The sequence below is a fragment of the Numenius arquata genome, chromosome 13, assembly GCF_964106895.1.
Source record: "Numenius arquata chromosome 13, bNumArq3.hap1.1, whole genome shotgun sequence".
NCBI classification, from domain to species: Eukaryota; Metazoa; Chordata; class Aves; order Charadriiformes; family Scolopacidae; genus Numenius; species Numenius arquata.
The window spans coordinates 16,718,461-16,731,294 of NC_133588.1; the positions used below are offsets into that span (position 1 = coordinate 16,718,461).

The 12,834-nt window shown below is 37.5% G+C and overlaps 1 protein-coding gene across 2 annotated transcripts in view; it reads left to right on the top strand.

Annotated features, from left to right (window-relative positions):
• ADAMTS18 (ADAM metallopeptidase with thrombospondin type 1 motif 18) overlaps window positions 1-12,834 on the top strand; it is a 78,717-nt gene that overhangs the window by 40,409 nt on the left and 25,474 nt on the right. For both annotated transcript variants that reach the window (XM_074157936.1, XM_074157937.1), the window contains exons 11-16: window positions 460-555; window positions 1,527-1,675; window positions 7,286-7,458; window positions 9,279-9,409; window positions 9,547-9,670; window positions 10,893-11,137. In XM_074157936.1, the coding sequence (XP_074014037.1) occupies window positions 460-555; window positions 1,527-1,675; window positions 7,286-7,458; window positions 9,279-9,409; window positions 9,547-9,670; window positions 10,893-11,137 (918 nt within the window). The remainder of the gene's footprint in view (window positions 1-459; window positions 556-1,526; window positions 1,676-7,285; window positions 7,459-9,278; window positions 9,410-9,546; window positions 9,671-10,892; window positions 11,138-12,834) is intronic.

The window sequence follows — 12,834 nt, forward strand, 5'->3', positions numbered from 1 at the left end:
ATTATCCTGGAGTATTTTGATTTATTTTATACTGACCACGTTTATCAGGTGATGGCAGCTGTGTTTCTTCTACAGCTCATAAACAAAGAGAGTGAACAGCACCGTGAAGAGACTGTTTCCAGATACCTCCTGCGCTTTAGAAAATCTACTCTTCACAGTATTATAGTCACTATAGACTTGATGAAATTTTAGCCTTGAACTTTTTAACACAGATTTTATTCTATTATAGTCTCACACAAAAAATAGTTTTAAAAAATACATAGGGAAGCATAAACAAGAAAGCAATATACAGGATATGGCTGTGCTATGAATTTTAAACCCTGGATTTTCTAAATTCAGAAAAGTTTTTATCTATATGGCTTTTAAGGTAGCAAAGGCGTGTATTTTTTGTTATGCTTTCTAAACACCAGGAAATAATGGAAATGATGAGTATTATAGGGAGTACTTTTTTCTTTTCAGGATATTTGTAAATCTCTCTGGTGTCACAAAGTGGGGCATCGGTGTGAGACAAAGTTCATGCCAGCAGCGGAAGGAACAGCATGTGGTATAAGTATGGTAAGTTGTTTTATGAATAGGACCATGTCATTCTAACTTGTTTTTAGACTATATTGGGTCAAATACCAGCTCCTGTCAAAACCAGTTTTATCTGGATCCCTCCAGATTTGCTACCATGGGCTTCAGGATTGCTCTCTAAAAGATTGTGATGCGATACATAGTCAGGACTGGTCCTCACAGTGACAACTCTCTGATGGTAGGAGTGATGCCTCTCCCAACAAGCTATGGAATAAGATACATCTGGCAAATCTAAATCACTAAGAAAATCCATTAATTATAACTGAAGTAGATCAAGGCTTCAAATTCCACTCTGATATAAACATTCCTTAAGCCATAATATTTGCTATACAGACTAAGACCATCGTGCATATTATCATCAGTGATCGCTACTAAAAGAGAATGGTTATTTGTTTTAGTTGAACCTTCTAATTTACACTCAGCTATAGTTACCCAAAATATTTTCTTTTGTTGTAATGTTTTTTCCGGTAGAATATTGTTTTAATTTTCAAGTTACTGACAAATGTTCCATTTCACTTTTTCTCTTTGTGCAGTATTTCATAATTGATTGATAAAAGGGAGAAATTTTGTTAGAATTTTAGCAGGCTATTTTTGAATTACATGGGAAGTTTTGAGGTTCTGACAGCACAGGACCATAAATTAACATGGATCTTTTGGGGAAGAGTAAGCCAAAAAGATACTCTCCAAGAGAACAATTTTGAAAATGTGTACCTCAGAGATCTTCAACTCAGAACTTGGACAAATTTTAGGACATAACTTATCTATACCATTGTATGGATCGATGTCCTACTTCAGAGTCCTTGCCTACTGTGAACCATCTCGTTGAGTTCAATGGGTGACCTCATGGTTTATTAGGATTAAGCACTGGAGCTTTTAAATGTGGATTTTTTCTTTTTTGCATCTACTAGGTACCGCTAACTCTGATGGGATGTTTTTTGGCATTCTTTTGGCAGTGGTGTCGAAGAGGTCAGTGTGTCAAATACGGTGATCATGGACCCAAGCCTGTAAATGGCCAATGGTCGGCCTGGTCGGAGTGGTCAGAGTGTACTCGCACTTGTGGAGGTGGGGTTACATATCAAGAAAGACACTGCAATAATCCAAAGTAAGACATAGATGTGAAAAGGTATTAATTTTGTGCTAACTATTGATGTTATTAGAAAGAAAAAAAAAAAAGTCCTACAGTCCATTTCTGTAGGGAAATAGTATGTGTGAAAATGTTTCTAAGACCGTTCTTTCATGTCCAACATGACCAGTCAGTAGCTGAAAGACAGAAATGTGTCATGATACTGGAAAGTAGTGGCTGTCTGAGGACTGCTAGAGAACTAGAACATCTACAGTGCCCAACTTTCTCAATTTATTTTGTTTCACTACAGTTTATCAAATACCTGCAAAAGTAAGGAAACACCACACAGACATATTCACACCTAATCATTTAAGAGCAAGGAAAAAAGGTCTTAAAAGCTATTAAGACTTCTGATCAGATCATATTATCCAGGATACTAAACCAAAAATGGTTGCAGCCAATATCAAAATGGTTTTAGACAGATGTCTTTGTATGTCTGTTGTGTTCTTTGCATTCTTTTATGTTTCACGAGTCAGAATAAAGTTGCTCAACCCTAGAGTCATATGCAAACTCATGAAACATTTCTGGTATTTTCCTCTAGTGAATGTCTTGTCACTGTAAATACTACTATTCCTTAGAATACTATTTCAAAGTAGAGGTAAAGTGTTATCTCACCAGCATCTTTCCCAACTACTCAATTCACTTCAACTTACAAGGAAAAAGGATTTCACTGTTTTATTTCATATACAACTTCAACAGGCATAGACACATGTATTCTTCATTGCACACAATAAAAACAGCATTTAAACTGCAGCAATAAAAAACAGAGAAAATATGACACAGTTTATATGAGGCTGTAAAGAAGCCTCACACCTACTATACAGTGCTGCAGTAATAATATCCACGCTTCATATACTATGTTATAGGAAAATGTGAGTTAGTTAAAATAGTCTTTATTACCCTTACTCAGTCAAGCCAGTTTTTGCAGATCCGTAGCCGAGCTTTTTCTCAACCTTTTCTGTTGTTTCTTAGTGTATTTGGATAAATAAAGTTACTTGGATATTTTGCTTTATTGAACTATTTAACAAGAGACTGCAGGGTCTCAATTACATGTCATACATACATTTTTGGTCTTCCTACTTCGATCCCTGTTTTGCCTGCTAAATTTGCATGTATGCACATTGTTCTTTGCATTTAGTCATAAGGCTTCCCTTGCTCTCCCTGTGTGACAGAAGGATGTCCAGTAGTTGAAATGTTTCACTTTGGTGCACTGTTATAACTGATTAAGGTTTCCAATGGTCTTCAAAAAGAAGCTGTTTAACATGAAGGGTGTTACTGTAGCATTATGTATTTAAAACTTGCATTCAGAGTGATCTGTCTGTTCTAATTAAAGTAAGACTTGATGCAAGACTTATGTAACCAAGTAAGGCTTGATACTAGAACTGGATGATGTTTATACTAAATTTAATTTTGTTATATTAGTGATAATTCAGTTAGAGCAAGGAGAAGATGCTATAAATCCCTCTCAGAGTTAGTGTGATGAAATGACAGGACTATAAATAAGCCATCCACACAACAGTGTACGAATATCCAGGTAGCTGTGTTTCCCATCACAGCACTTTTGTATAAATGTGGAATCATTAGAAAAATGATACTATCCATTTTCAGTGTTACACCACATGGAATGATTTATAACCCAGTCACTGTTCATTATTCACCTCTACAACTACACATAAACAAAGAATAATGATTCCTTTCTTTTTCAATTTCTGAAATATATTTCAGATGTTTATATAGTTCAGTATATATATGTATATTATTTCATATGTAATATATTTATTTCCCTTTCCTAATCCAGATTTGTGTAGGAGCTAATGTTTATTTTGTTCAAAAGCTTGATAGATGATTTTGGATAGCAAAATTTTGAGAATGAAAGAATAAAATGTATTTCTGTAAGAAATACAAGGTGTGGATCTCTGAAGAACTGACTGGACCATAAACGAGGTTTTTAAATAAGTAGTCATTTTTCAAAGCAACTGAGTTCTTACGAACATTGAGGGAGTTTTCTAGGTTTCCAGTGATTTTAAGGATGACACATCTTATTAGAAGCTTAAAGACAGGTGAAGAACACAAATTCAGGCTGCTGCTTATGAACATCTCATTACCTGTGTTTGTATGTGAAATTCTCCTCTTGCAAATAATATCCAACCAATTCAGTTCCCTTTTTTTTGGCAATTTTCAGACAGACCTTGTGCCCACACCCAGACAGCTCTCAGTATGGCTTCTGAATTACCACCGGAGCTATGTACGAATTCATACCAGCAAACACCTACGGAGGTCATCTGCAGAACACAGGACTATGCAGATTTGCTAAAATCATTATGTTTCTGTAAATTGTCACAGTATAATTTCATGGATCTGGTTTTCATACATGACAACATTTTACAATTGAGGTACTTTTCCAAGATAGAAATAGATTACATAATTTAATAGTTTAGCTGGGAAAGAACCTGAAGAGTGCCCGAGAGATTTAAATTAATACCTAAATCATATCTGCGGGACTGCATCCTGCCCACTGCACAATAGTGCATTGTTCAGGAGGAGCAGAATGGAGTTTTAGGCATGTATGCAATCAAAAGACTAAATCAAAATTGCTTGAACACATCTTTTTAATCTTTTGTGTACAATATCTGTAACAGTGATTAGGGACAATGCAGATGTAAACTGATGCAAAGTAACGATGCCATTTAAAATACTAATTAAACAGAAGACTGTGAAAGACCTTGTGGACCTTTCAAATTCAGGCAGAATAAAATAGTCTAGCTTTGTGATACTATCATAATCTGGTCATAATATGAGCAGAAATGTTCTCACTTTAATGTAAATGATTACAAAACATGAAAAAGCAGGAGTCCAGAATTTCAGAGTCAAATTCCCTGTAACGCATAAAATACTTTCCTTGATCAGATTAATTCCAGGATTTCTCACTCTCTGTGTTGCTTTGCAGTGACTATCCATTTTATGTTTGTTGTCCATGAAGTCTATTCTTAAAAGAGTACTGCAGAATTAACGTAAGCTACTCTTGTAGCATTTTAATATTGGAGTCTCTTATGAAGTGGAGCACTTACATCTTTGCACTTACACTTCTTTTTCAAATCATTCTTCAGAGACTGTTTTTTTTGCTGGACTTTGTCACCAAATTTCTCCCTTTTCCAATTATTCTCCAAGGCCTCAGCTCTAACAGCATCTATTCTTGCAGGTATCTTTACCTATATATACATATGTACCTATACCTGTCTTTACCCAGCCAATGCCGGGGAGGTGTACAGATGGGTGAAAAGTGTAGGTTATATCTGTATTAGGAGCAGTGTACAACTGTAGAAATATTGGAACAGCCTCTGAGCTTACAATTACAATTCCATGGTAAGTGCAGTTACCAACAGAGCTTCTGCAGACAGTCAACCCAAAATCTACGGGTGGTATAAACGTCACCAATAGAAGTGTGATTTTGTCAGTGTAGGTAATAGTCTTTTTTCAGAAATTTGTTTTCATACATCTAGTTTCTCATGAATTGCTTAACTCTTACTGACATCTTGTTGGTAAAAAACGAAGGTGGGGAAGTTTCCATAGTTCTCCGGCCAACAGTTTCAGTACTGGGAGTGTACTGGAATATTAAAATGCTGTAACAGAGCCGGGAAGCAGAATGCCTCTCTCAGCGCTCCTTTAGTTTGGTGGAATTTTATACCATCTGCAAATGCAAGACTGTGGCTAGAAATCACGATCTAGCCATAAATAATTCCATTATATTGCTTGTTTGGTGGCATTTACTTGGAAGGAGGTTGCTTCTTTTCCTTACACTAAAGCAGATTTGTTCTTTGGGGCTGAAGGAGGTCAAAAACCATACATGTGCTGAAGCTGTAAAGAAAGTCAGCAGAGAATTGAGTAAGGACCCAGCAGTTTGGCTGCCTTAACTGAGAGCTCTCACCAATTGCACAGTCAACATAAATATTCCCACTTCACTGATGGTACATACCCTCCCTGCCCCTCACAGACTGAACTGCCACCAACTATGACAGAAAATTTGACTTTAAGACCTCGGCTGTTACACTCAGTGTCAGTTTAGCTAGTAGGTGACCTCAAGAAAAGCCACTGGAAGTCGTTTTCTTTTTCCACAACACATTTTGCTGGTGCTTTATCCCAGTTTTAAATAGAGCAGCAGGTGGGTTTCCACCTCTTCCTTTGAAAGACTGTTTTGTAGCCCAGAATTCTGGAAAAAGTCAGATATAGTGTACAATCAAAGCCAATTCAAAACACAAAACCCAAACTCCAGCTTGGTTAGGCAGTTAGACATATGGGGGTTAAAATTTATAATAAAGCAAACAGGAAAAGCACCTGGATTTTCTCATCCGTGTTGCACCAGGCTGTCTCCATATTACTCCAGTCGGAGGCACGTTCAGAGAACCTGCATGGGATACTTGCTATGGGGAATAGTTATAATGTTTAGGGATTTAAACAAACAACTCCAGTTATACTTGTTGCGACTGTATATTTTATACTATTATTATTAATTATTGTTAGTTTATATCTTATTATTCAGTATCTTTTATTTTTTTCCTTAACGCGTGTGTAATATGGGCAAGCTGTCCATAGCTTGTCTTCCAAGTATGTATGTTCCCTATTTTTTAAAAATCATTATCTAAATGTATGCAAGTGCAGCACTGTTACATTTCCTTTCACTTGACGCAAGAATTGTATAGTACAACAAACACTTCTTAGAATTTGGTGGTTTGAAGATTTGGCTCAGTACTTGCAGATGTATATCTGAGCATTGTGAAACTGCAAAAATAACATCAGTGAATTCCTGTGTAGATCCATAAGGAATACAAAAGTGAGTGAACACATTTCTCAGCAGCTCATGAGACCTCTCAGTCACTTTAAAAAGAGCAAGTCTTACATTTTACATTGTTTTACAGTCGTTTGCCTAGACCAAATAGTTAAAAACTATTATTCTGGTAACATAAGATAGTAGCAAAGTAATAGAATGTGCTCTTTTCTTTCCGGCCAGAACGAAGGGAAAGGCCCAGGTAAGGTTTGCTGAAGTAGATGTGACATGTTTAAAGTTATCCATGAATTCCAGCACTTTCCCGAAGCAGGACAACTATGCACAGTCCTCCTTCCCTTTGACTGCTTAAAAGCACATTTTTTCAAAGTGATTTACAAAACAAATGAACAACCACATGTAATTATTCATTCTGTTTATGTTTGATCAGTGTTATGTTATCCTCTATTAACTCTTATTGTGATAGGTAATTCTTTGCACATGTTCATTCCTGGGTTACAGCAGAGCAAAAATAGCCATATAACAAGATTGAAACCAGCCAATACAAAATAGCCCTATAAATTTAAATTAGTGAAAACATGACTCACCTCTAGATGGTTGCATCTTTGCTGAGTTTGCAGTGATCCAAGTAGATAATTCATGGCAACTGCTTTGCTTGGTTTTAGGAACCATGAAAATTAATGGCCTCTATAGGAGATACTGATCTCCTAAGAGAATGCGTCCTCTCATTTTCTCTGTTAATACACATATAACATGCCAATCACAAAAAAGCAGGTTTTGCAAAATAATTTTTTTATTCTTTATTTTAGGCCACAGTATGGCGGCAAATTCTGCCAAGGTTCCAGTCGTATTTATCAGCTTTGTAATCACCAGCCCTGTCCAGCAAATAGCTTGGACTTCCGAGCCCAGCAGTGTGCAGAATACAACAGCAAACCTTTCCGGGGATGGTACTACAAGTGGAAGCCATACACTAAAGTGGAAGGTAATTATGCCACAGCCCTGATGGACAAAGGCAATTGCAGGAAGCAAGCTATAAGCTGTAATTCATCCATATTCTTTGGGCAAATAGCACCCCGATGTAAGCAAACAGAAATTCAGTTGGCTTATTTGAGATGTGTTTGCTTTCTAGCATAGTTGAATCCGGCCTTCCATGCACTGCTGCCTGTAGGAACATGCAGAACTGATTTGGGTTGTGAATTCAAATCTTTGTCCTTAGCGTGACTCCCTGGCTGTTGCTACCCCTCTCTTTCATTTTATATTACATATCTGGTAGTGTAAAAACAAAACAATTTCCATGGATTTTTCAGCATGGGAAATGTGAGCTCCCACAATAACACCACCAGAATCTTCCTTCCTTTGGAATGTTCTCATATTTCGAAACGTAACAATAAATCAACCTTTTGACTTTTCTGCTGGTATAGTCCCATGAGAATTGGAAAAGCAAACAATGCACTGGCATAAATTTTTTAAAGTCATGTTTTACTAAGAGATCTCAAGGTCTCAATAACTATTTCTTGTCTTTTGTACAAGCAAAGCTTATTTTTACTTTACACATCTTTATTTTGCAAATATTTGGAATCGGTATTCATTTTTACCAGATACATCAAATATTTTCTGTAGTTTGAAAGCACAGTTTGTAGCTGAAATTGCTACTACTTGACTAAAAGTGGCTGGGTTATGTCACATTGCAGCTGCTTCATTTAGCACTTGCGCAAATTTGCTTTTAATGATAGTAAGTGTATAATTATATATATACACTTACATGTAACTTTCATTCATAGCCTGATTATATTTTCTTCAAAGGACTTTGCAGGCATTTTCATGAGTATTTACAAACCTGTGTCCCAACAGCCACTGTGAACAGAGGAAAGAGGAAATATGGCTTCACAACGTGTAACAATGGATGCTGTACAATAGGGAGAATAATGCATCTTGTTAAACAGAAATTAAGGCAGCCTACTTTGGTTTTAAAGGTAGGGGCTGCGTTTAGTAAAAGAAATAGGAGCTTAAAATTAGGGACAAAGGGCATAATTTTCAAAAGCAAGATGTCTCCGTGTGACTCTGAACTTGAAAATGCCTGTCCTTAGTCTCTTTGCTGCTTTTCAAGATCTCCCCCAAGATCTACATTTATAGTCCTGAAAACATGATGTGGTTTTCAAAATTGCTACAGATGCCTTGCCTCTCTAGAAACTACTATTGAAAATCCAGCTGCTTATTTAAGAATAAAAGGATACTATTTTGAATCCAATTTCATGTTCTTCACAATTTGGTTATGCTGTTTTAGTTTTTGCACTTTTTGTATTAAAATTGTGTATTTCAGCAATTGTTGCAATATTTACAATTGCATGGCTATTTTATATGCTTTATAAGCATAACATACCATCTGTGTATAAGAAATTTGATTGACAATGGTTGGGATTTTTTAGAGGAAAAGTGCTTTTGTTAGGGGAATTTCTGTCCCCAGTCCTAGCTTTCAGCTGAACTGATCATTTGTGCCATCTTACCTTTTTCAAATTTTAATTAAAAATTAAATAAAATTATTACAGTTTCCCATTTCTCTTAATAAAAAATGAAATTTGAAAGTGGGAACCAGTGGAACTGAAATCGGGGCCACATCAGCAGAGCTAATGCAATGTGCGTGTTTTCACACTGGGTTTGAATGCCGAATTCTGTGTGTGGACAGTCAAACCCACACGTTCTTCCAAAATAGAATAGTACTGGTTTGGGGTTTTTTTTAAACTGTGCTGCAGCTCTGCTAATACTTTCTTGTCTTGTTTTTTGTTTTTGTTTTTGTTTTCCCAGAGGAAGACAGATGTAAATTGTACTGCACAGCTGAAGACTTTGACTTTTTCTTTGCAATGTCCAGCAAAGTGAAGGACGGAACCCTGTGTTCTCCAAATAAATATGATGTTTGCATTGATGGAATATGTGAAGTAAGATAAAACTAAGTTTCTTACAATCCTAATGTCTATATTTTTTTAAGTGGGCAGTTGACTCCTTTATGGAAAATCCAGCTGTTTTTTCAAATTCCCTTGTGTCTGAGTCCTTCACTTGTGCCTTTCGGTTGCAGCAAGTAGGGTGTGATCATGGACTTGGTTCCAAAGCTGTACTGGATGCCTGTGGAGTTTGTAAAGGAGATAATTCAACGTGCAAGTTCTTTAAAGGCCAATACTTGATCCAGCACAAAGCTAATGGTAAGGAAAGCTGTTCCACACGATCATCAACTCATTGCTCTGCTGTATCCCCATGTAATATATATGACTCCTTGCTCATTAGGGCAGTGGCTAAAAGTCCAGATGTGAACTGAAAATCACAGGGAGAGTGAGAGGAGAGTTCACATTTCTCCTGTTTCTTGGTAACAAGAAAGCTATGAGCATAAGTCTTGGTTAGTTAATTCGCAAGCATTCCTCTTGTTTCTTAAGCCACATTTTCCTTTCACGTGTGAATTTCCTCTTAAAAGAGATTTTAGGATTCAGGCAAGTGAAAAAATAGCTGTCAGCAGCTCTGACTGGAATGGGACTGTAGAAGATATAAAAAGCAATACACAGCAGAATGCCAAAAATGACAGAATTTCCATGTCCATTTTCAAATTAAGTTGACTGGAAGCTGTCCAGTTGATTCAATGGATGATCCAGTCACTGGGAGGTGAAATTTTCTTTAGTGGACTGTCACAGGCTTCTTGTGAAATAATCTCACTATGCCTCAGTTTCTCAGGCATAAAAAGCAGATAATATTTCTTTACCCATTTTGCGGGTATTTTGCGGGTCCATTTATTGTTGATCATAAGATATGTCAATACTACAGTAATATAGGGCAGGAAATTGTTTAGGATATAGCAATACAGAGACATAATGCTAGAAAAATAATCTGAACTGACTGCTTGTGAAATTAGCTGTGCGCAGCGCCTGTTGGAGACGTCAGCGGTGTCTCATCTGGCTGCAGAGTGGTTGAGGTTTGTACACGCTCGGAGCGTGACAGCTCCCAGCAGGGAGATCCAGTGGTGTACGGGGCTTTGTGGAAGCTCTGCATCCCAGTGCATCTCACCCCAAAAACCTTGTCCATGATGGAAGTAGTACCTTCCAACTACTGTAGGGAACTACAGGGAAAACATGGTAAAACAATTACAGCGAAACCACCGTTAGTCTGTTCTGCATTTTTCTAAGGTGAACTTGCTTTTTCTTGTCTTTAATCACAAAGAAAAATTCCAGGAATTGAAATACCTCTGAGTTACTCTGATTACAGGCTGCACAGGGAGGTTAAAATCAGCCCTGTTTTCTCCTTGTGAAAACAGACTGACATTGGTGGATCAGAACAGCTGTCTTTTAAATGGCAAAAATTTCAAATCAGGTCAGAAATGATAAGCCATCACTATCTGTATGAGAACTGCAAAAACGTTGCTTACTTCTTTCATTTCAGACTACTATGCCGTGGTCACTGTTCCAGCAGGAGCACGCAGTATCCAGCTCCACGAGATGCAGATCTCCACCAGCTACCTTGCTGTGCGCAACCTCGGTAAAAAGTACTACCTAACAGGAGACTGGACAATTGACTGGCCAGGGAAGTTCTCTTTTGCTGGAACAGTTTTTGATTATCAACGCTCTTTTAACCATCCTGAGAGTCTATATGCAGCGGGACCGACTAATGAGACGCTGGTCTTTGAAGTAAGCTTTCTTCTGTTTCCTCTTCCCTTGATGTCTATTACAGAATTAGTAACGACAGCTTTAGCTCTGCACTGTAGCTCTCAGCGAGATTAAAGAATAGCGTTGAGTCACGATAGTATTCAGGCTTAATTGTGTGGTCATGCTAGATTGAAAGGCCTTTCACCAGTTTATCAAGGTCTGAAGTTTAGTAAACTGTCACAAATTCAGTGAAAAGGAAGGTGCATAAAACACACCATACGGCATTATTTCTCAGTTGCTGCACAATAGTAATAGAGATTATAAACACATCCCATAAATAGCATACAATAAAATTCAGTGATGTAAAAATTAAACGTAACGTTGTGGCAAGGCTTAATGGTAACAGCTTCAAATAACGCTTCTGAAAGTGCAGGCACATGTGCTCGTTTTTACATCCACCTTGGGACACAGGTAGTCAAAGTACCACACGTGGGCTCCTGTGCAATTTTGTTGATTCACTTTTATTGGTGAAAACATCTAAAATAGTGAAGTTTGTACATGTTTATCTCCCAGTCAAATTTGTATCACCTACTCTGCCAGATGTCTTGTGTTGAAACTGTATTTTTGTAGAAAGTAAATTTGGTACATCTATGGTCTGTTCCAGTGTTGCAATTTTGAAATTGGCCACTAATAGTTCTGTTCTAAGGAAAATCTCTTTCTGCATTAGGTTAATTTACTAGGTTTTCTTTTAAAATGTGTAAGAACATGTAAGGGTCAGTTTCTGGCTGAATCGCCAAAGTCTTTACTCCCCATTAGCTGCATTACTTTGCCTGCTTTGTCAGAAAGCTCCAGCAAGTCCTTGGCTTTGTAACTCATCTGAGATGTCTGTGTTGATGAATCTTCTCCTGTGAGAAGAAGGGATTCAGTTCCTCCCCACCCCTCACAGCAGTTCTGTGGTCTCTCTCAAACGTGCACTTGGGGAGCAGGAGAGCGAGTGCTGTCCCCGCTCCGGAGGCTGCAATCTGTGGTTCTTCACCCATCGTCTAACACCGGGACAGGACACGGCTCTCTGCAGAGGTTCAGTGGGAACGCTCAGCCCAGACCTCTGCATCCTGTCTCCCTCACACAGCTTTGCTTCCTTAAACTAAGAAACACAGTAAGTGTAGACTGCGACATGAAATACATTCTACAAGGATTATTTAAACTTTCACAAGTATTCAGTGAAGTTTTTATTTGGAGTACCAAAGAGCCTTTCTGCTGTTCATACTGAGTAAGGTACTTCATGGTATTTTTAAGATCCACTCAAGTTCGTGGACCTTGAACACGTTAAAGTACTTTAGGATGAACACATGTTCAGAATGGACAGTCTGACATGGGCTGAGGGCACGTATTTTCACAAATTACCACCACAATTTGCAATGCCTTTTTAAAACATTTTTTCTCAGTTGCAGAATTTTCATTCTGGGTATGTATGTTAATGGGGGTGCTTTAGTCCAAGCAAGGGTTTGGTTTAACAGGGATCACGCTTCCCTGTCTGCAAATCATCTCCAAAACAGCCTTACACCAAAGAAATGAGCACACTTATAAATACTATGAAATGTTAAGCTGAACTCTCAGGAATCTTATTTTTCATAATACAAAGTAGATTGAACTTTATTATTATAGAGCTAAAGTATGAATAATAAATTGCCTGCAAGATGACTTACTTGGCTGCATATTGTGCACATATTTGCAGAATA